A 24,699-nucleotide genomic window follows, 5' to 3' on the forward strand; every position below is an offset into this window, starting at 1 on the left:
TTCTTCTGGAAATGCCACATCATATGAAGAACGTAACAAGGTGAAGAATATATCGAAGGCTTTGTTAGCGTCTTTTTGTTTATAGATTTCACTCCAATCAACTCTTTCTATCAGACGAGCAAAGCACTGCAGAGTTTCATCTGTGATTTTTCGACGCGTATGAAGCAGCGCATCCGGGTATTTCCTGGTTTTCTTTTGGGATACCGCAATAAAAAATAATGGCAAGTGGTCGCTCAAGTCAGATGAGAGCACTCCAGAATAAAATTGATGAGGTTCTAAATTTGTTACGCATACGTCTAACAGTGTTGCACTCTGTGTGGTTATTCTTGTTGGCATGCGTATGCTGTTTTCGGAATCGTATGTAGAAAGCAGAGTCTTTAGTTCGCTGGCGTGCAAGTCATTGGAAGAAAGGTCTATGTTTATATCTCCCAGAATAACGCATGAATATTGTTTTGTACCAATGAAGGAAAAAAACGTGTCAAGAAATTGCAAGAAGTTTCTTTTGTGCCCCATTGGAGGACGATACACAACTAAGATAACAAACTTCCCGACTCGTGCTCCTAGGCATTCAATATCTGGTGATATAAATGAGAAATCTTGTAATATTTCATACGTGAGTGTTTCCTTAAAATATACAGAAATTCCTCCGCCTCTCTTGTGTTCGCGATATACATGCCGAGAAACGTAGCCGGAGAAAAGTGGTGCATCATCAGGAGTTGTAATCCATGTCTCGGAAAAGGCCAGGATGTCATAATTTATTTAGAACGGTTCGAGAAACGTATTTATATCGTCACTCTTTCTTTTAATACTTCGAATGTTCACATGCATTGCGGAAAAAGTACTATCTCTGTTGCTGTGCTGGTTATTGAATTCCTGGGCGCTATAGTAGCTACACATGCTTAACCTGTAGTGTGCTGGTGTGTTTGCTGGTGTTTCGCTTGCTACTCTTATGCAGTAATCAGGGCCAGATCAGCGTGACTAGCGATTTGAATAGCCGACCCATGTTCTTCTTTACGGGCAAGTATTTTTCCGCCTGCAGTCGAAACGAACTTCCAACCGTTTTCCTTCTTTTTCTTGATTGCAGCAGAAAGCAGTACCTTGTTTGCCTGAGTTAGGTGTTCATTGACAAAAATTGGTTTTCCGGTTTCATCACCCAACACAGTGGTATCAACTCTTTTTTTTCTGCATTTGTTCAGAATGTCATTTCGCTTGCTTCTGCGCACAAACCGCACGATGATGTTTTGCACATCTGAATTCTGCGTACGAACCCAGTGGCATGCATCGATATCAGCAGTTCCAGATTGCGAGGTGAGCACGGAGCACATGAGCCACAAAAGTACAAACAAAAGTGCACCCAGTGTTTGCGTTTCCTTACGAATGTATGCTGATGAGTGGGTTCGGCATTAGGAAGGAAGGAATCTTTAATAATGAATCTCGTAACAAAGCTCACAATGAGACAATGCTTTTGCATTCAAAGCAGGTAAATAGCCTTAAGTGTCCTCCGTAATTTTTGGCCCATAAAACCTGTCTGGGTAACATTACGACGCAGGGCACATTAATTTCTGGCTCATCCGATTAACACCCTCCTCAGCGCGTTAATGCGGGAGTTTTCAGTTGCAAAATGCGGCGAAGACGATGGTACAATTTATTCTGAAAAAAAAAAAAAAAGACGAGTACCCTTTTACTCCAATGCACCCCTCGCTGCATATCATTATTTTAACCCTCTGTGGTGGTCAGCGGTTGCGGCGTTCTGCCACCAAGCACTAGGTCGCGGGTTCGATGTTCAACTACTATGTTGACAGTTTCACGGAGAAACGTCTATTTACACTGCCCTTTCGGTGCACGTTAAAAACTCATAATTTCAAAATCATTTGGAGACTGTATTTTAGGAGTTTCCATATCGGTCCGCGCCGATTGGTTGGCACCCCGAATAGTCATGTAACAGCTCAATGACGACATACAACCAGTCTTTCGTGTTACGTTACCCAGCTGACACTGCCGTTTTCATTGCTTAAAAAAATTTAGGTGCAGAAGGAAATATTACAAAACTGCGAATGCTGTGAGCGCTATAGATGCATGCGATTTGCGTTAAACTGTTCAAACGGAGAAACAGGCGATTTGAAGGCTGTTATACCTTCTACGCAGATAACGTGATCCGAGCCACGTGGGGGTTAGGAAGGTGGTAGCGTTGGTCGTTTTCTGGAAAAAGAGCGCGCCCACTTAGTCAGTTCCAGAAGATGGGCCCCGGAGTCCTTTTCTGCTGGGTATCTCTTGGACGGCCGTGTTCTTCTGGCGCGTGAAGCCCCAAAAATAACCAGTCGCAAATTTTCTTTTTCTTTTGTTTGTGCCCCCGTTATAAGATCCTGGTGGTCCGCTCTGTGATGACGCACAGCCGCACTTCGGACCGGGGAAAGCTGTACCCGCTGTGGGCCGATATCCTCGGCCTCCTTTTTGTGCTGGTTGGCCTGGCGATGGTTCCCCTCTTCGCCTACCTCTACGCCAAGAAAAAGAACTACGTAAGCGCAATCAGGTGGAACTTCGATTTAATGCTACGGCAGGTAATGAGCGAACAACATATATTGTACATGTGTTAAACAGCACTACAGCTGCTCAGGCCACTTTGTACCAACTCAGTCAGTCGGTCGGTCGGTCGGTCGGTCGGTCGGTCGGTCGGTCGGTCAAAAAATCACTTATTTTCTTTGCAAAGAAGTAGTAACGGGACCGAATAGCTTGACGAGTTCCCGAGTTCCGAGGTCCCGAAGTTAGGTGGTCGTTTTCAGGTTTTTTATTGTCAGATAATTGTTACAGAAATGAATGGTTTGCCAAATTGTTACAGTAGGAGGTCCCAAAGTGAAGTTGTCAGGGGGGACCTCCTATTATAAAATGCCTAATACAAACACAAAAATACTAGCAGAAATACAACGCTATAATTATGTTACAATCCATGAGCGACAACAAACATTTGAGAACAGCGATGACTACTAAATAAAATTAGTAAATAAACAGCAACACAATGTAGTTAAAACTTTTGTAACGAAAATGTTTTGATCCTACTGATGAAAAGCCCTAGAGACTGAACCGTTTTAATTCATGGAGGTAGTGAATTCCAGAATGTTATTGCTGAGAACAAAAGAGTTTACTTTCCATGAATGGTGTTAACTTTTGGAAGCAGCAAATTGTCATTTTGGGAAAATATAGTCAGGTTACTGTTTCTGAGGCACGATGGTAGTGCAATAATAATTATTCATTACGGACACTGAAGATGAATGAAGCTAATTTTCGCAGAAGTAGAATCAATAAAGGAAGTATATTAAGATTTCAGTGCAAGGGCGCAGCTGAAGAAGGTGAATGGGGAAAAGGTAATTGTTCGAATTGCACGTTTTAGTAAATTGCAGATGCTTGAGGTGTGTGCAGCTTACATATTTCCGCAGGATGATATGCAGTAATATAGGTGACTGTGTATAAATGCAAAATAAAGTGCACGAAGAATATGTGCCTGAAAGTAATGACGAGTCCTGAGAAGTACCAGAATACCGAAAGTGACTTTGTTTCATAATGATTCAGTGTGCAAGTTAAATTTCAGATGTTCGTCTAGTATGATGCTAAAAAATTTAGTATATTTAGAAAGCGGGATTATGTGTTTATTCAAACAAAGTGGAAGGACATAAGTGGATTTTCAATTACGGGAGTGAAAAGACATAAAATTTCTTTTTTAGGATTGATTTTCAGCTGGTTGTTTTAACACCAAGTGACTAGAATTTTAAGTTCAGCTTTGGAAATTGTAATTAGGTCTTTTCTGTCTGTGTCGCTATCACATAGTGTGGCATCATACGCGTATAAAATACAGTTAGATTTGTTAAAATAACTAGGCAAACAGTTGCAGTTAATTAAGAAAAGTAGCGCATCCAAGATAGAACCCTGTGGTACACCTTGATTGATCACCGCTGGCTGAGAAAAAATGTCGACGAACTTGACTATCTGGATTCGGTTAGAGTAGGGCCCCAGATTCCTAGAGATTTCAGCTTTGAAAAAAGAATGGGATGGTTAATTGTATCAAAAGCTGGCGTAAAATCTGTATAAACAGTGGCTACCCAGGGTCCTTGATTTCATAGTTTTTGGTAGCATCCGTTCATTCTTTCAGCGTAGGCACTGGAATAATTAGGACGAAAACCAACCTGGCGGTGAGTTAAGGGATTAAATTTAATTAAGTACATTAAACGATTAACCACGAGGTTTTCTATAAGTTTGCTAATGAAAGGCAAGACAGTTATGGGTCCATAGTTCGCCAATCACTACGATCTACTTTTTTTAAAAACCGGTATTACCATGCCTTTTTTCGGCCGTCACCTAGAGGGTGTCAAGCAGGGGGAAGAGTTAAGGAAGAGTTAGTGCTCCTGTATACCTAGCTGTATGTCCTCCCGCAGAGAGCAGAGTTCCGCGAAGGTCCACCATTTTGTTCCAAGCTCTGCGGGAAAGCCGCTTCTCGTGTGGCAGGAGCCCCACAAGAAGGCAGTTTAGGAGCACCTTTCCTCATCATGGTGGGGGCTTCACAATACCCCCTCACTCGGACAACAAAGCTGGCTGTGTTCGAGATGGGAGCGGCTGTCCCCTTCTGGCTCATACGTTAGGTATAAGCGGACATGAATTGGAACAAAATACTTCAGCAGGATCATGTGATCACGAATAGTGTCACGAGCGGCGCAGGGGAAACAGTCGCGCAACTCTGCTTCCTCAGGAGCGTATACAAGAACATTAGGAAGAGTAAATTCTATCCATAGGGGGAAGAGCTAGAGCTAGAGATCAGTAACTCACGATTTTATCACACATGCTCGCGATTGTCAAAAAGAAAAGCTTGGCCTCTGCGATCGGCTCTGTCGGCGCGCCGCGCCACGCCCGATCGCGGAGGCCACGAAAAAACGCTTCTGATTTGTGGTGTTTGCGACAGATAGCGCCACCCATCCACTACATAGCGAGTATTTTGTTCATAGCTCTTTGAGATAAGCTTTTGTGCAGCCGTCGCATGATAGCAAGCTGCGTCATGCAATGCAACTGTAAGCTGTCTAGACTAAAGCGGTTTCGCCAGCCCCAATTAAGCGGATTGAGCCTGCACTCGCTCTAACCACTGCACCAAGCCCGACTCTTGCATGCAAGAGTTGCGGCTTTCCCTCATAATTTGGATGCAAGGAGGATATATGAAACTTGCTGGAGTGGAGGGGGCGCTTGTCAAGTGAAGCCGGCCGCCGCCATCTTGCCAGTGGCAGAAAGCGCGCTTGACGCCGGCTCGCGCTGATGCTTTGGCGCGCTGTTTGAGTGCAAGCTGACGCGACGGGCATGCAAACACCAACGATTTGATAATGGTTGCCTCTTGCATTGCCTACGGATTTGCAAACAGGCTAAAGAAGGGTTGTGGCCTCACATTTCACCTGTAAGTACACGAAAACGTTCAATTGAGCCCTACGCGCGCGTTGTCGAGCGGCGCAAACTCATGTGGTAGATGTGTGCAACAAATAATAGTGCCTAAATTACTGGCACGTTTCCAAAAGATTCCGAGCTGCGGAGCCTGTGGGAGCGGGCCGTTCGCCGTGAAAGATGGCATGCAAAAGATGGAGATCGCCTGTGCTCCGTACACTTCGCGCCCGAGTGCTTTGACCGCACCGGACAGACGACGCGGCTGCGCGCGGGAAGTGCCTTCTGTGTTTTTTGCTTTTCCGCAGCACCTACAGAAGCCCGTGAGTATTACTGGAGAATGTTAAACCATGACACGCTACGCAGAATTATTCGCCTTTCTCACGTGAGAAGTGTTCGTGGCAGTAATACGGCTGCCGAAGTCGAGATTCGACGAAGGTTCTTGTCGGATAGTGGATGGAAGCAAATGGAAGGAAACGTCTGAGCTTCTTGTCGCTAGTGGTTTTTTTTTTTAGTATCGTGCTGAAAAATTGTGTTCGTGGAAAAAAGGAGTGCCGTGCGCGCTATTTTTTTGCTTCGTTGTTTAAAAGAAGTTATTGTGATTGCGTGGTAACAGTTATTGTGATTGCGTGGTAATATGGAAGCAGCCTTCACCCTTCTGTAAAATCGTCTTATGAAGCACTAAGTTCATGGTAAGAAATGAAACCCATTTGCTTTCACAGCTACACTTTTCTCTTACTTGAGACTGAACAAAAAAATGTGGTGTCCATTTCAGGTAAAAAGGAAGCGTTCAGAGCGCAAGCATCAAGACTGCGAAATGCCTGAAGTTGGAGAGCCATCAACTGCGTTTTCGCCGAGCAAACAATGGTACAAGGACAAAGTCAGTGCCTCTGAAGAAGAGATAACACAGTTGAAGAAGAAAATTAAGATGTTGCAGCAAACGAAGCGAAGGCTTGCGAAGAGAAATGAGACAGCATAAGAAATCATAAAAGAAATCAGAGAACGAAAACTCCTGTCCGAGGAAGGCTCGCACGTGTTTGCATCTGCCTTTTCATGTGACATTCAACAACTTCTGTGCAGGGCAAGCAACGAACAAAAGGGCAAGTACCCACCTGAGCTCCGTGCGTTCGCGCTGACATTACATTTTTATTCTCCAGCCGCATACGAGTACGTCCGATCCAAATTCAATGGTGCCCTTCCGTCACAGCGAACACTTCGGGATTGGTATCGATCAATCCACGGAGCTCCTGGGTTCATGAGTACGGCATTTTGTTTCCTCGAAAAGTTTGCACAAGCACGGAGTGAACCGTTCTACTGCGCTCTGGTCGTAGATGTCATGGCCATAAGGAAACACGTAGAACTCGTTGGAGACAAAGTTGTCGGGTACGTAGACTTTGGAACGGGGTTAGATGATGATAGTCTCCCCAAAGCCAGAAATGTGTGTGTCTTCATGATTGTTGGTATAAACATCAGACTCAAGATGCTAGTCGCATACTTTTTAATTGACACACTAACTGGAGTGGAGAGGGCGGAGCTGACCAAACAATGTATTGAGAAGCTTGCATCAGTTCAGGCTGAAGTTGTCTTTCTTACATGTGACGGTGCCTCATCGAACTTCACTATGGCTAAGTGCTTAGGTGCTCAGCTTCGACCGGACTCTGATGGGTTTATTACAAGCTTTGTCAACCCAGCTGATTGCACTAAAAATGTTCACGTTATTTTAGATGCCTGCCATATGATTAAGCTCATCCGCAACTCATTGGCAACCGTAAGCCACCTCATCGACGCTGAAGGAAAGCATGTGAAGTGGGCTTATGTAGTAGCATTGGAGGCTTTGCAACGTGGAGAGGGTTTGCGTCTTGGCAACAAGCTCACAAAGGTCCACGTTCAGTGGGAAAAGCAAAAAATGAAGGTCCGATATGCTGTACAAGCACTCAGTGCCTCAGTTGCCGATGCCTTGGACTTCTGCGAACAAGTGCTTAAGCTGCCACAATTCAAGGGTGCCAGAGCAACATCAAAGTTTATTAGAATTTTCGATCACTTGTTCGACATCATGAACTCCAGGAACCCATTAGCAAGGTCTTATAAGGCACCTTTTCGTAAGCAGAATGAATCCTGCTGGAAGCAATTCTTTTTGGAGGCCCGGGCGTACATAAACGGGCTGAGAGATCCGGCAGGACGTCCAGTTACAGAAGGACTAAAAGAAACTGGATTTGTTGGCTTTTTGATATGCATGGCAAGCACCGAAAGAATGTTCGACGAGCTTGTCGGCCAGGATCAGCTGAAATACTTGCTGACCCACAAACTCAGTCAAGATCACGCCGAGAACTTCTTCGGGTCCATACGTGGACGAGGGGGACATAACAACAATACAACAGCTGCGCAGTTCATGGCTGCATACAAGCGCCTCTTGGTTCAGACGGAAGTGACCTCTTCTAATTCTGGAAACTACTCCCAAGACATCGTCTCCATCTTGAATTCAACCACTACTGTAGCCATGGTAGATGCAAAAAGCACGGTCACTGACAAGCGCAGGTCATCAGTCCTGCAGCCCGATGACCACGACTACACACATCGCATTGACTGGCCCCGAAAGTCTCTCTGCTTTTGTCGGTGCCGTGGTGCCATATATAGCAGGCTTCATTGTGCGAAAAGTTAGTGCAACGACAACATGCGATCAGTGCATCACAGCCCTGCACTCTGATGCGCTTGCGCCTTAAATTAAGCAGAAGAGCCGGGGTGGACTTGTTTCGCCGTAGCAAGACGTCATTGGCCTGTGTGAAGCAGTTGAGAAGGGGCTGCGACGGCTGCAGGCTGAATGTGATGCCATTACAACGGTGCTGGCAAGGGCAAAACACCTTATCTTGGAAGTCCTGGGTGTGTCCTCAGAGAAAAAGTGGTTTCAGAAACTGGAGGAGCACATCCTTGACTTCGATCCGCTTTACAATCATATCTACAATTTGTGCAAAAAAATCGCTGAAGAGCACGTGAAAGCGAGGATACACCACATGACAAAGGAACGAAATCGGGAATTGATCAAGAATAAAGTCAGACCAGTTCTGTCAAGGGTGATTATCTTCAATCACCAGTAGGTTGCCTCTCACCATTATTTTTACTGTGCGTCTGATTATTAAGCTTTTTCTCCTTAATATTTGTTTAGGTTAACTGCTTTCTACATGCCAGTTGGCTGCTGATGGATGAAAAATAAACGTTTACAACCCCAACCGCTTGCTTTCATTGTTTTGTAAACGCGAGCAACTTCGTAGGCAGCGCGAAGAAGCACGAGCGCGGTTGCGCACTGCTGCTTTTTGCCACTGGCAAGATGGCCGCCAAGGCTTCACTCTCCCGCATAGGCGCGTATAGGCGGCTTCCACTCCAGCAAGTTTTATATATCCTCCTTGTTTGGATGCTTGGGAGAAGCAATATGGCGGACAAGATTGCGTGTTGCAGCCGGTCCCGGAGCTGCAATGTGCGGGTGAACCTCGCGTCATTCGCATGGAGGAACAACGCCTAGCTCGGGCAAAGAAGGCTTCTTGTAAACGAACTGCAAGCTGGCAGGATGGATGATGCGTAAGCGTACTAAATGCGACGGCATCCACAGAAGTGTTTGCGGCGGGAAGAATGGGTCGAAGCCACATGTAAGGCGCGAGAGCGAACCTCGCGATGCAGGCGTGCGAGCTCCAACCCACTCGTGAAACAGTGCAAGGTACTGAAGTTCGAGCCTGCGAGACAGAAGCCACCCCCTGAAAGAAGCATCAATGAAATTTGCAATTTATACATTACCATAAATTGTAAAATTATTATTCGCGAAAGCACAAGAGGAAGCCAGCTAGTGGTGATCATCCGCGTTATCCCGAATGTGTAATCGCCATATACTTTTTGCAGTACCAATGCAAATTGCGCTAAGTGGTCATCTAGTTCACTTTGCACAATGCGATAGAGTTTACTACGCTTCAAAGGCACTTTCAGTACAAAATACGATTTATTCAAGCAAATGTTTCCTAACCTTGGAGTTCGAGTCACCGTAGTTGAATTATGTTGATGCGCGACATTAGTAATCTAGATCAACTGTGCTGACTCTCTAGTAGTATGCGACTACTGTTGTAGCGACTTGTGAGGTAATGTGTTTGGGGGGAACAGGATTTGCCCCATTTCATTTATTTCGACTAGATTATGCCGTCATAACAGCTGGTTGGGTGCAGGCTTACTCTCACCTTTATTTTTAACCATTATTTCGGGAATGACATTTCCACTTAGGGGGGTGGAGGGGAAGATTCTATCGGCTGGGAAGGGTGAGACCTATTCTGGGATACTATTTACAGAAGTACTTGAAACTGGGCTTGTTGGTGCATATTCGTGAAAGACATGAGAGCGCAAAACGGGGACACGGACTCGTCCTGTTCCCTTCCTCGTCCGTGTCCCCGTTTTGCGCTCTCATGTCTTTTACTATTTACAGACCGGAAATATGCTTTCTGACCTATCTTCGGCCATATCGTAGGCTCTACCGACCTTTCAATGGAAACGTTTTCTCTCACAGGACCTCGCAGAGTGCCTCAAGCCCGCGCACGACTGGGGTCCCCAGGACCCGGCCTTGTACGGCAACTACATCGCCTTCGTGCGAAAGAGGGGCTTCCAGAGGAGCGTCTCCGAGGGTGTGGTCGTGGCGGAGGCTGAGGACGCCCTGTCGTCCACTCGGGCCCTGGTCACCTCGCCGTCCGACGCTTCGTCTCCGCCACGGGCGGCGGCTGAGCCGGCACGCGGGGCCCTGCCTTTCGCTAGCCCTGTGGTGTCTCCGGTGCGGTCGGCGACGTCGCTGTTGAACCAGATGTACATCCTGGGTCTGCCCGAGAGGCCCGACGTGCTGACCGAAGACGAGGTCAGCGTAGTCACCACCACGACCAAGGCTGAGCCCGCCGAGGAGGTCAATAAAGAAGCGAAGGCCTAGACGCGGCCTTGAAATACGAGGACATATTAGGATACGCTTCCATGGAAGATGTCGCCGCGGTTTGCGGTTTCACTTACCTGTTCGAACTATCTAGAAATCTATGCTTTAATACTTAATACTATGTGTACTTTATCATATTCTACTGCACGATTGCACTCTGCTACAACACTGTACTATACTATACTGTTCTATACTATACTATGTTATGATATGCTACACTATACTATACCGTTCTATGATATACTATACTACATCCTACTGTTCTACTATTCTAGTCTACTACTGTTCTATACTATACTATGCTATGCTATACTATATATACAGTACTATAATATATTATACTACATTTCTTATGCCCGCAACATACACGTTCTACACTACCACTGAACTAATGCGCTATAGTACAGCGTAGGACGTGGGTCGCAGAGCAGGGGGACTAAGTGGGAATACCAGAAGATGAATGTCCAGCTCTGTCGCGCTCAATACATATAGCATGCCAGAATATCTGGGGACCTCAGCTACATAGTGAGCGCGGTGTATGGGTTACGGTACTGATCTACATTCATATTTTTCAAGGATGTTTCTTTCGAACCTGACTTGTGAACCATACTTATAGTTGCTGTCTAATAGGTGTGTAAGTCATTAAAGGCGTTGTGCAATTGTTCATTCAAATTGTATTTTTGTTCCTAGTTCTCAGGTCTACCGAGGCTCAGGGCTTAAATCTATGGGAATTGCTCCGTAATAAAACTTCATATTCATGTTGTCAAATGAACCACTATGCTTATTCAAGTTCGGAGCTGTCTTTAATACCTGCGTCGAGTTTTACACATGCTTTTGTGCTTCAAGAAAAACCCGACAAAGCAGCGGTATAAGGGGAAAAAAATTGGTACACCTAAGCTTCACCTCAAGGTTATGATGCGACAGCGCAATGGGTTAATTCCCATATATGCAGAAAGTTATTCTCTACTTAGATCCCTAGGAGTCCTCATACCCCTCCTGGCGCAGTGGTGCAACGGTTAAACGGTGCGCCACTGCCCTGCGATGGCAGCTGCTTACAGCGGTTGGCATTGTGCGACCCAGGTTGCTCTTCCCGAGCGACCAATTAACTGCTACCTGCCACGAATACAATTTGTGAACGCTAATTCAGTGATCGCTATGAGCTCGATTTCTCACTGTAAATGGCTCCAAATCCTGTTGTGTGAAGAGCATTACTATGGCTTCTTAAGATGTAGTACATCCCCAAGGCTGTCAGAATTACTGCATTTGATGCAGGCAATGCGCTTTAAGAACAAACAAATCGCTTGTGAACAGAGGTGAGAAGTCAAACACATTTGTCCCTTATATTCCGTTTTCTAACCTCTCCAGCGGGCAAACTGCGGCCCTTAGAAAGCTACCTTTGGTTTCAGAAAAAAGGGGCTGATTTTGTAAAGTCGCCAGGAAGTGGAATGGTCTTTTGATCGTCGCGCTCAGCAGCCTGCGCAGTTTCATAGTTTTAGCTATCGTCTGCTCAGGTTCAGAAGTTCTATTCCAAACCTCTCCGCCATGTCTAAAAGAAATAAAATCTTCACGTTTAGCCTAACGCGCTCAACATATTGCCAAGCTGCATTCAGTCTCATTTCGCTCGACTTTATAAGTGGTGGCTGCACGCAGTAAAACACCTTTACTTAAGGGAAATGTTTGAAGTGAATAGCAGATTAGGACTGTACGGCTGTTTTACTACCCGCCGTGGTGGCTCAGTGGTTATGGCGCCCGGCTGCTTTCCCGAAAGACGCAGGTTCGATTTCGGCCGCGGCAGTAGAATTTCGATGGAGGCGAAATTCTAGAGGCCCGTGTACTGTGCGATGTCAGTGCACGTTAGAGAACCCCGGGTGGTCGAAATTTCCCGAGCCCTTCACTACGGCGTCCCTCATAGCCTGAGTCGCCTTGGGACGTCAACCCTAATAAACCAATAAACCAAACGGCTGTTTTACTGATTCAGGTAACTTGGGTCTAAAGGGCACATTTGTAGAAACGCAAAAGACGTCGGCTTCTTTCCTTTTTCTTTTCTAGAATGAGCGTGAGACTAGCACTACGAAGCAGCTCACTGATCCGCTCTACTTCTTCGTTCAGGTTAAGGCATGAGCTCACTTCAGTGCCGTATCGCTATCTTCATCTGCCAGTGACGCCAGCAAGTTGCTCTATCAATCTTACGACGCAAAAGGATCCGTTCGGCCGTCCGACAGACATTTTCACGGTTATCTCTCCATCGTGCGAAGGATCCGGATCGACGGCAACGTCGTCGTCTTCTTCTACTGCTGCTTATACGACGAGCTGACTGAACTCCGCCGCTTTCAGCGGGCGTGTGGACAGCACTACGATGCGTCTTACTAATCCGCTCTGTTTCTTCTTTCAGGTTAGTTCTGTTACCTCTATGTACTATAAGAAATGGAATAACGTGTGTCTGTTACTGTTCCCACGCCCGGAAGTTTTGCTTTCCGCGTTGTATGATTACTTTGATGCTACATACAGCTGCTTATGTTGTCTGGGGATGTGAAGCTCAAACCCGGGCCCAGCACTAGAACCCACGCGCAGCGCCCCTTGTCTGCTTTCCAGTCCCAGCAATTTGGCGATATATTTGCCATGCTACAAACTGTAAACACTCGAACCGAAAAAATGGAAAAAAGTCCAGATGGATTCAATTAAATCGGTCGGTGAGCTTAAAACAACCCAGGAGGAATTCCCCAAAAATATAACCGAGATAGACAAAGAATAACGGAGGTTCAGCACAAAGCAGTCGACGTTGACACAGTGGAATATGAGGTGCAGAGTCTTCGCCTGTCTATTGACGAGCTGACAGGTGAACACGATCAACTGCGCTGTAAACAGGCTGAGCTTGGAGACAGGCAACGGCGAGACAACCTTCTATTCTACGCCCTATCCGACACTCAATCAGAGTCCTGGGCCCAGTCGGAAGAAAAAGAGTTCAATGTGCTTTCATCCCCTTTGGAAATTTTGATCGAGCGAGCCCAGAGTATCGGCGGGTGTACGTCGAATAAGTGCAGGCCAGTTATTGACAAATCCTCACCTTCAAATGTCAAACAGCAAGTGCTCCTCAATAGTTCTAAGCTTAAAGAAGAAAAAAATTAGGGACGACTATTCTCATGCTACCCGTATTGCTAGGAAAAAAACTGTTCGAATTTGGCGAAACGCAACCCTTAACCTTCAAGCTTCGCTTTAACAAGTTGTACATAGACAAAAAGTGCTACATGTACAATCAATCTGATGATCATGACCATGAAGTTCCTAGCGCCTTCACGCCAGCTGTCGAATGCTCCGATTACTTCCATGGATAGTCTAATGCTTCCGCACCACCCGCTGAATCCACCACTGAATACCACTGCGCGAGGGGGGCAGTAGATTAAAGTTACCGGTCGCGAACCCACTTTCGTTTTTATTCACAAATATTCAAAGCCGAATTCCAGGATGCGGCAATCTTTGCTCTGTTATCGATGCTTGTGACGGCGACATATGTCTTACTGAAACCTGGCTGTCTGCGAAGATTGATAGCAGTGTATTGTTCGACTCTAAAAGATAAAAGACAACAATTATCGGTGTGACTGGGGTGCTGAGCGCGGCGGAGGCGTGCCAATAGCCGTCTGTAGCCGCGTTTACATGAATGCGACAGCAGCGCATAGCATTTCCTATCGTATCCCGTGGAGCCGATGCGCTACTGTTTACACGTACAGCATCAAGTCCGGTGGTACAGTGACCCTTCGCCCATTGCACGCGGCAGAGGGGTCCAGTGACCCCCATCTTGAGCGAAGTCTGCTTTGTTATCCGGCGGGGGGGGGGGGGGGGGGGTATTGTATAGGCACGACAAGAAGGAGGAGGGACACCTCCAAACCTGTTCCCATTCACCGCTGAAGTCGACTTGTCATTTTAGATCTACCCCCCTCAGGCGCATTGATGAGACGCGCTTTCCTAGCGCATTATCACCGTTTACATGAATACGATGCGCTAAAAAGTTGATGCGATGCGCTGCTGTCGCATTCATGTAAACGCAGCTATAGCTTTTTTGTTCTTTCGTATTCATTTCACAGACGCTTAAGAACTTGTGTTAGTTTCAATTGATAGTGGGAGTTTGCTATCGTCCTCCGTCCTGTTCACCCACCTTAATCGACGACCGTCATGACGTAATTTATATGGTAAAAGGATTCTAGCGCCGAGACGTACGACACACAAGAAGAAGACAGAAGACTTCTTTCTCGCGTGTTGTATGCGTCCCGGCGCTAGAATCGTTTTATGTCTGACAACCAAGTAGCCCCGCAGCTGTTTTAACGTAATCCATATGATTACAGCCCGGCAGCCGAATAATCCTTTCAGTTTACTAGGCGACTTAAATTTCCCTGGTATTGTGTGGTCCAATGTACCGTTTTTGTCAAAGCGGTAGCGGGATGTCAGCCGAGCGGTGGCGCTGCGATCACCGGCGCTGGCCGCTGCTCCCCGGCTGCCAGTGCAAACTGGGTTAGATAAGCCTGCGCTCTCGCCCTCCTTCCTTGGATGATGATAAGTAAGCTGGTAGTATGTGCGGCGAGCAATTTCGCGCCTTTGGAGTGCTGTCATACCGTATGTCATACTGAGCGAGGGCGCAGGCTTACGTCAGCCAATTTACGCAGCCGCAGCGCTGAACGCCCGTGCTGGCAGCGACGTCGCTAGGCTGTAAGCCCGCTCAGGCCGGTGGCGCGGCAACGGCAACTTTTGACAAAGACGGTACATTCCTACTGTAATCCTTTTTTCACAGAAGGTGACAGATTTTTGAATTTGTGCACTGTTTCACTTTCGTAAGTAATTCTCACCCCTGTGTAATGCTTTCGGGCCCTGAGGAAAATAAAATAAAATAAATAAATAAAATAAATAAATAAACACTGATCTGGTTTAAAATAGAATTTTTAGCGTCCAGAACGAATCTGAAAGGCCCGGTACTCAACATTCATTCTGGTTTTGAAAAATGCCGCTTAGTAGGGACATACGTTCGTGAATTATTAAACGTTCATCACTTCAACTCGTAAAAAGACTGTGCTATGTAAACTCCGACGGGGGCTCGCTTCAGTCCCGTCACTTCTTCGCGCTGAAAAATAAAATTAAACACCACGTTTTTGCTTCCTGCTCTCTTTCTCAGTACAGGAAGCTGTCAGTACAGTGGGCAGTCACTATTCTCCCACCGTGAAAATGCTCCGAATAAGTAATACTCATTCGTCAAAGAAGCCAGAAATAGAAGGACTGAAAAACAAATGATTTCCTGCAGAAAAATTTGCTTCTTACAGCTCTGCATGGTCTACATATGACGTCAAATCAGGCAAGCGCAAAACCGGAACCAATATTAATGATGCAATTTTTGCGGACGTCATTAAACTAAATACTCATGGGCGCGCCATTCTGTAATGCATTGCGAAAACGATTTATTTCAGAAGTCAGAAAGTAAGAAAAGTGCAGGTCGTCGCGTCTGACAACTTCGGAGCATGTTCGAAACATTGTAAGAACTGTTATTACCCCTGCGCTGTGAGGTGGGTCACTTACAGCTTTGTGACGGCACCCATAAACAAAGCGCGTTTGTCGGCACTGTCCCAAATGAAGAACAAGAAAGGATGCTCAACATGAAAGGTCGTGGGAGGTCGAGGATACGATCGTGCACAGCTGTTCGGCTTCACGCGAACTGAGGTGACAGCAGCCGCCACGGTTCCTTCTTCGTTCACTTCGATCATTGCCTTGTGTTTGACATCGGACACCAACAGGTCATTCGCAGGGCTGATTCCCGATAAGTCTGCACTGTTGTCAAACACGCTTTCAAGGCCAAGCTTGCGGAGTGAGCTCACCAGGTCGTAGTCGGTCTCAAGCTTGAACTTCGGGAGCAGCACAATAACGTCCTGGCCCACAAGGTCGTTGACCAGCTTTTCCAAGACCTCAACGGTGAGGAGAGACTCGACTTTCGAAAGCCCTGTCCTGCTGCTGGGAAGAACAATGATCATGCTGAACCTGTCTCCTGCATAAGGGATTGCCAAAGCACTAGCCCCTATTGCCTCAAGATATGCGTAGGAGAACGTTCGGCGAACTGACATGGTCGGTACTTTAACCTCGTCTCTACCGTGGTTGTAAAATGGCATCGGCTTCGTCTCGCTGGCTCGGAACATGGTGAGCCAAGTTCCCTTGAAGTAGACGGCGTTAATGATGTACGCCACGGTGTCCGTTGGCAGTGCGCCTCCCAGGAGCCTGGGAATCTTTCCCTTCGTCTTGTCGCTCACCCACAGGTTGATATCGGCGGCCACTTTGGGGCCATCCTGTAGGAAGTCTACCGAGCGTACCTGCGCGTGGAAGTACCAGGACGCGTCACACTTGTATTGATCCAGGATTTTGGCGCTCTGCTTAATAAGAACAGTGCTGGCTATATCCAAGGTGGCGTTCGGAGACTCGACGTCGACAATCGACTTGTAGGCAGACAACACAGCGTTCCTGTCGACGAGTCCGGCATCAGTGAGTCCGAGAACAGAGGAGAGCTCCGAAAGAGTCTTGTCCCGGGCACCTGTATATAGGAGTCCGAGGGCGATGCTGACGCTCGCCGGGGAAAAGAAGACGTTTTGGTCTTGCCTCGTTGAACGGAGTTCGCTGAACAAGGAAAGCCCGAAAGCGTTGTTGGCCTTCGAGTGCCGCAGGGTCGCATCTTGCGCACGGGTGGACATCACGATCGTGTGCAGAGCAGAATGAACACTATTGCTCGGCGAGGGGCATTTAGAAACGTGTCCTGACGGTGGATGTTCTCGCCGGTAAACATATCAGCCATCCGACCTGCGTTGTCCTCTTATCAATGCACCCGACAGCCGTCACTTGAAAGGCACGCCACAGAAAAACAATGAAAAAGCCATTATCGCCCAGATCCGTTAGCGATGGAATAGTTTATTTCGTCACTTTTGTTGTTATCTCTCAGAGTTCTCTGCCCTTCATTGTCTGGTCCTGATGATGTCTAGTAGCGTGTTTTCCGAGCCTGTGCTTCCAAGAAATGATGAACTCGGCATCCTGTTCGCGGTCCTGTGCGCATGCAATGCAGATGTGTCATCGGCGGGACAGTGTGAATGTTGTCGACAGGTGTGCAAACCGCTTTCCTCATGTATCCCTGCTTGCGTGGCCTCAATAGCCCCCGTATACGTGCTAATGTGCGCTCGTGTGTGTCTTCCAGTTTCTGTCCCTTGTCTTATGCCTTGCGTTGTATTTTCTCCATCACTATACATACGTGTTGCTTGTGTTTTGCTCATTTATGAGGAAACTAACCTTATTGGCTTCACAATAAGTGGAAAGTTTACTTTAACTGATGACAACCGTTTATAGGGACTGCATTAAGGATGGAAAAACTATTCGTTTTCGTATCAGGCCAGCACCGGCATCTGCATGGATACGGTAGACGAGCCGGCGCGCTGCTGTAACAGTGAAAGAGAAGCGGAAGTGCGAAATGAAATGAAATTAAACTCGTTGCTTTTGTCGAGGGAATTCGGTACAAAGGATCGCTTTACCGAAACGTGTCCACTCACTGGAATAGGCACTTGAGTTCAATCGCAAAAGGGTCGAGACCCAGAGACAGCACCAAGAGAAATAGGGACATGGACAGCAGGCATCTGTAATTCGAAACCTTCCCTCTCGTGGTCAGCCGAGGCTTTAATGTTAGTATACTTCGCTACACATGGCTCATCAAGTATTTCGTTTGCTGAATAAGTCGAGTAATGAAAATCTAGAGTTGCGTAGACATAAGCCTTGAAAGGCATAAGTGGCGGCGCCAACGAAGCTGATTTTGCGTAGTTTTTTGCAGACCAGCAGGGAATGCTGTGCGCCGTTTGGCAAGTAGACCAAATGGCACACACACTCTGGAAGGGAATAAAATGGACACGTTAGGTGCGAAATGGCTTCTCACTCTGTGCTATATTCGGCACATATGCATGCGGTAAACAGTGTGAGAAACACAATATGTAAACACGTTAGCCTGGCTGTTGTCAGTAAATTCTCCCACAATTAGGGCTAGTTTTAATTTCTTCTTATTTTGCTGAAGGACATCAACCAAACGAACGATGCCAGACGATAACTTCGGTTTAGAAGAGAGCAGTCGCAGTGGAACTGACGACTACTAGCGAAGAGCTACGAAGAAAGCTTGCAGTCAAGTATATATGCATGTACAGCTGTTGCGATATGGTTTTTTTTTTCATATCGATTTTGATATTTCATTCCTTAAAGTAAACGCTACCCGCGTGTTTCAGAATAAATTGCCAGCAAGCGGTTAGCTGTGGCGTACGCCACTTCTACTTCTTTACAGCCGATCGAAGAAATGCAGTGTTCCCTGAAAAAGAAAGGTTTTTGCTATTGAAAGGCAGTGTTGTTTCATATCTAGAATATATTAAGACCCTAGGTATCGAAAGAACTGCTAGCTGGGAGATGTGCACAGTCGTTGCGTTGACAACGGTGAATTGACACGAGTGGCGTCAAGTGGCGAACACTCGTGGACATCATTGAGAGTGAATGGTTAATCCCATGCCTTATATTCCTATTCTTGGCTGCACCTTTTAGCAGTCTGCGAGTAAAGGATAAATAATTGACACTGCATACAAGAAGACTTGGCATTTTTTGCTTGGAAGTGTGCCCACCTCTTTGAAACTGCACTTTGTTGTTGAACGATCAACAACACACAGGCACAAAATTAACATGACTCAACACTGATTACTCAGGTACAAAAGCTAACACAACAAATAACAGTCGAGATTAAAACGCTTCCACTTAGACATCCTGAAGTTGGGGTTGTCTGCTTCGATGCGCGTAGGGTGACCTAGAAACGTTTGAAATTACGCAACACGCTGTTATGTAGCCAGGCCAGAGCTAGCGAGTAAAACTTTATTGAAGGAAAGAGTAGTGTGGTGGTCATTAGGTGATATCTAGACCATGCGGTTATCTCACCGCATAAGCCCTATTAAACAGCCTTGACTTTAGTGCCTCGGTCGCCGCTGGCCTTTCCTGAAAGCCACGTGTCAGGTGAGGGAGCAGTCATGAGACCATGGGCAGATTACGTGATCCAATGTCTTTTCCGTGAGTGAGGTGCGGCCTTTTGCAAAGTTGGCGATGCCATATCTGAAATCACTAACGATGGTTGTAGCGTCCGCAAAAGCAAAGGCAGCAGTAATTGCGGCTTCTTCCGCAGTTTCCGCATTTTTGGTGAACACCCGAAATACAGTCGGCGCCGCAGCGCGCACTAACCTGCGCCTTTCTTCCTTTTTACCATCTTTGCGCGGCAGAGTCACATGCCGCCGGCTTTATGGCACGCGGTATGACGCTGAGTGAAGGACGGACCATTATTAGATTCTGCGGTCACTACAACACAGCTTTAGTATATTACGATAAATAATAGCAAATTTTCACTAAGTATTTACATTAACATAAACGCAAAACCATGCTTTCGGCGTGCGCGGGACAGTTCCGTCGTCGATAGGCTTCATGTCGTTGTCGTGAACCAACGCCTTAAACTTCTCCCAGAAGCTTGGCCACATGCGCACAGTTTCTTCCCGGTAGTGACTGTCTGGATTTCAGGCAGCCCGGGAGGTACTGGATGCGGTTGTGCTCCTGCGTCGGACGCCAAGAACGACGCGGCTGTTTGGGGGTCGATTTCGTCGCCGGTAGGCTCCATGGTGTTGTCGTGGACCGGTACCTTGAACTGTTCCCATAGGTCGGGCCATGCAGAGTGCTTTCCCCTGGACGTATGTAGCTGGAGTATAGGCAGCTTAAGAGGAATAGGCAGCTGTAGTATTTCTCGATCAGTCGCTGGAGATGCCGGGGCCGCTTGGGAAGCTACTTCGTCGCAGGTAAGCTCGATGGCGTTGTGAATCAAGGCCTTGAGCTGCTCCCAGAAGTTTGTCAATGTGGAGAGCTTGTCCACGGAGGCGTGTGGCAGGGTTGCAGGCAGCCTGGCCTGGGCAGACTGCAGTGTTGTTCCTCTGTGATGACCGTCGTTCTTAGGTACCAGACGCATTGCTGCTTGGGAGCGCTGAACGCTGGGCACCTTTGCCTTTCGTGTTTTAAGCAGACACTGCACATCTTCCGCTTTGTCCTCGTACTGCATCACGTCTTCAGTCTCAACAGCGAAGTTCTCGTCAATGACTTTCTTGTATGCCCGCTTTTGATGAGCTCAAACAGATTCGGTTCGAACCCCACAGTCCGGTCTACATCATGCGGTCTTCAAAAAGTCATTTCTTCCCTTTATGATCGCTGCTTCCGTTTTCCTAAGGTTGGTTGACTGTGGCCCCTCTTAGCCGGCGTAGGCCACGCTCACCTCGTGATGCGAGCGGCCCGCAGTTTCAGCTGACGTCAATCAAAAGGCGTCCACGATGTCGATGTCCCGCCGGCACCTGTGGTTGCGTGTTTCGGCACGAAGTGCAGCAACCGAGTCAGGTCGGCAAAAGCAGGAAACAGGCTCGGTATCCAGAGCGCACGGCGTGTTCGAGTACTTCGCGTCGCTGCACGCGCAGAGATACCAGCTTCATCCGCGTCGAAATGCTAAGATATAGAAAACGCGGGAATATATCTAAGACATTTATTGCGCCTTTATTTATTTTTCCTTAACCGTCCCTAAAAAACTTCGCGTATCTGCTTCCAGCACAGCAAATGACCGGCTTTGTCCACGTCATATTATACATTCGCCTAAATATGCTTCTTCTAGGAGCACCACAGCTAAGATGTTTGAGCTTTAGACTAATTTTCCTGACCACTTTGGCGCTCAAAAAAAAATTACTCGGGTATACATACATGAATATGAAAGAGGCGTGATAAAATAACAATCTGTTTTAAAAATCTGGTGGCGTTTAGAAAATTTTCCATCTTCACACCGAGCACGGCTCACAAGTAAAGGAAGACGGAAGAAAACACACCCCGAGGTAGCATTTTTAACGCGTTTTCTGGTTTTGTTTCTTTTGCCCCATTTTTAACATTGGCACCTGGAGGCTGTGGCACGGCCGCTAGATACAAAGCGCATTTGCGCTTTGCATCAAGCGGCCGTGGCTGTGGTCTCGGCGCTGATTGCGGCAAGCAATGTCGCTTGCGGAAGAATACATTCTGTCAACGGTGCAGTCCTACAGATGATGGTGATGTATGGGTTCCTTTGCATGACTTCCCTTCTTTGTTAGGTTCCCCTCGGTCTCGTGCGTTGCTTATTCGCGTTGCTGTTCGCGTTTCTTCCCTTCTTTCACCTGTCTCTCGTCTTTATTCCCGCCCTGATGGCTCGTAGACCTCCCTGCCATTTCTGTGCCTCTGCATGTCTCATGTGGTCGGGGGCACCATATGGCCAATATTGGTGGGCCGTGGCCCTGCTCCTGCCTCACGGGCATGTGGATGGCATGTGGACCTTGATATTTGCTGGCTTTGCGTGTACACGCAGCCTTTGTTTTGCTTGCTTTTCGTTTTTTCATGTTTATTTTTATTTTTTTGCCATTCCTTTTCCTTTCTCTAGCTGTTATATTTGTCATGTTTTAATTGTTTGTTTGATTTTTTAAAAGTTTTCGCTCGTTCTATTTCTTTGCTTTTTTTACATGCCTTTTGTCATTTACTTGATCCTCTTTTCTATTTCCCCCTTTTATTGTACCCCTTCTGCTTTCTTAAGCCCAGTATCTCCTGTTTGTTCGTTGTTTTTTTCTCCTCGCTTCCTTTTCCTGTCTCTTCTTCCTTCTTACAGATCCCCGCACCTTCCCTCCTCCTGGCCGCCTGTGAGCCTGTCTGAAGAATCTGGGCACGCGGGACCCATCCCTGTTTCATGTTCATTTCGTCCTTCTTAATCCTTCAGGGGCGTCTTGCTTTAAAAATCACTTTTCCCTGCCCATCATTTGTGCCTCTGTTTTTTTTCCTCTCTTGTAATTGGTTTTCCTTAAATTTTCTTTTGGGCATTGACCCCTTTTCTTTTATGTTTAATTGGATCGCCTGCGATAACCTCTGGTTGGGTGCGGGCTTCCTCTCCAATTTTTGTTTATTTTATTTCATTTCTTGAGAGTTTACAATAAAAGGGTGGACATGCGCTAGCTGTCTCAGCATAAGGGATGAATATGATGATTGACCGGACCATACCTGTTGAAATGGGCCGGCGCTATGAATGGTGCTATGAAGGGTAGAGTAGAGGACAGAGGTAGTAGAAGCCATATCCCTTGAAATGGGTCGGCGCTATCAATGGTGCTATCAAGGGTAGAGGAGAGGACAGGAGGTAGTAGAAGCCATATCCGTTGAAATGGGTCGGTGCTATGAATGGTGCTATGAAGGGTAGAGGAGAGGACAGGAGGTAGTAGAAGCCGTTAGCGTTAATACAAGGAAAGGAGGAGGGCTACCTTGCGACTGGCGTATGCGTTACCGCTGGCGAACTGTTTTCAGCCACTCCTTCAATAGTAGTATCTTAAGCCACTGCCACCGGACTAGCTGCTGCTGATGATGATGTATGGGCCTGTCCCTTTGCAACGGGTAGATATGCACGAGCTACCTTTGTACCAAAAGAAATTTTATGAAACAGCAGAAGCTATGACACTGCCGTTCGGATAACGTAATCATGCCCCTACACTGTTCTGTTTTTTCGCCTCCTTTTTTGTTTGGGAAGTCATAGTCACTCGAAAAGTCTTCTGCAAGTCATTCATCGACCTATTTTTTTTTTAAAAGGATGTTTAGTGCCTCAGCGCACAAAAAGGTATGTAATGAGGGTAACGGAGTGGTTTTCAAGAGAAGGCAAGCGTAGCAGGGGGCGGCTGAAAGTTAGGTGGGCGGATGAGATTAAGAAGTTTGCTGGGATACGTTGGTCGCAACTGGCAAGGACAGGGTTAATTGGAGAGTCTTTGCCCTGCAGTGGGCGTAGTCAGGCTGATGATGATGATGAATGATGGATGGCGATGATGCTTAAATAAATGATAAAATGTTTGCTGATCTAATGAAGTCGAGGAGTGAACACACAAATGTCGTCCCTGCGTCCAAGCGGTATAAGAATCGGGATTGTTCGATGAGATACCCGCTGCCACCAGGTGCCGAATTCTTGTCGGCTTCAGCGCCGGGCAAACCCACAGCATGTGGTGGATGTCTAACTCACTATTTCTGTTCTTGCAGACGGGGCACCCGGGCAGGGATATAAACCTTGCAATTGCGGCCACTTTCGCGTCACGGCTGGAGTTAAGAGTAACCCCGACCCGGATCCTCCGAAGCGCAACCTCCTCTGCACGGGTAAGACCGCGGGGGAGGGTTGCCGCACACGGAGGGGTTAGAGCACGTGTGCGGCTCCGGAGCTGTTCCTTTCTTGATAAAAGGAGGGTGGTGTCGTCCAGAGTAATGACTTGAGGCACGGATGGGGTCGCAAGGTGGGTCAAAGAATCTGCATGGCTTTGTGAGCTCAGGAGGTCATGTGGGACCCACTCAATACGGAATGGCTGCGGAATGGCTGCGGAATGGCTGCGTGCCGCTACACGATGAATGTTTTGGCAAATTTCTGTGGTGTGACTGACGCGTCGTAGTTGGCGTGTGACGTGAAGGGCGTCGGTGTGAATGACAATGCGGGTCGTAGGTAGCTTGGGAACGACGGGCACGGAGCAAAGTGCCTCTTGAACCGCAAGCATTTTCGCACAGAAGGAGAAATGAGGTTTTGGGAGGTGAAACCTGAACGTTTCTTTAGGGCAGGCTTGCAAGACAGTAAACTGCAGTCATTGTTTCGAAGGCCTGAATTCTTGCGTCAACGTTTATAACGATGGAGCCATGCGGCAGATGGGCGTCTTGTGCAATTCATTCGCGAAACGACGACGCCGCGAGGGTAGATGATGGCCGACGTAGATCAGTTGGTTTGTTGTCGCTTAGCTTCACAAAAACGCCAGGAGAGAACTGGCGAAGGCGGCTGTAGAATAGAGTGCGATGAAGGACATGCCTCGAGTGCACACGTTGTATGTGTGAAGTTAAGAGTTAAGCCGGCGAGCATCACGTCGCTCTTGCACCAGCTCATATAGTGTATTCAGCTGCGTATGTTCTTGGAGCACCACATTCTATCATCTTTAAATCGCAGAGTAAATATATGCAGCTCTTTCATTTGTTGTTATTTATTGTAGTTCTACATATTGTGTCCCGTACTGCACAAATAGATTTTAAATTTCCCTGTAGAGGTCACTTTTGCTGGCTAACAATGTTTTACGGTATATCATCAACCACTCATAAATAACCGCTGAATCTCAGAATTACGTCCAGAGCCTACCCCATAACCACAGCTAAAATCCGGCACGAAGGGAATTCAATAAGAAAAAAAAAAATGGACAATTTAAAAGACTACCGGCGTAAATCCACAGATATAC

General features: G+C 47.0%; 1 protein-coding gene and 3 pseudogenes across 1 annotated transcript in view; 3 read left to right on the plus strand and 1 right to left on the minus strand.

Moving 5' to 3' along the window:
* Positions 1-10,351, plus strand: part of LOC149365340 (sodium-dependent proline transporter-like) — a 30,813-nt gene extending 20,462 nt beyond the window's left edge. Inside the window, exons 13-14 of the mRNA XM_089581008.1 lie at positions 2,361-2,516; positions 9,944-10,351. Coding sequence (XP_089437134.1) covers positions 2,361-2,516; positions 9,944-10,351 — 564 coding nt within the window. The remainder of the gene's footprint in view (positions 1-2,360; positions 2,517-9,943) is intronic.
* On the plus strand, positions 5,355-6,656 carry LOC149365341 (THAP domain-containing protein 2-like; annotated as a pseudogene).
* Positions 7,796-8,498, plus strand: LOC149365342 (uncharacterized; annotated as a pseudogene).
* A 5,421-nt stretch (positions 10,352-15,772) lies between the features above and the next one.
* Positions 15,773-17,126, minus strand: LOC149365343 (iripin-2 pseudogene; annotated as a pseudogene).
* Positions 17,127-24,699: the final 7,573 nt, after the last annotated feature.

The sequence above is a fragment of the Amblyomma mixtum genome, chromosome 1 (genome assembly GCF_055824585.1).
Source record: "Amblyomma mixtum isolate Tamu chromosome 1, ASM5582458v1, whole genome shotgun sequence".
Classification (NCBI taxonomy): domain Eukaryota; kingdom Metazoa; phylum Arthropoda; class Arachnida; order Ixodida; family Ixodidae; genus Amblyomma; species Amblyomma mixtum.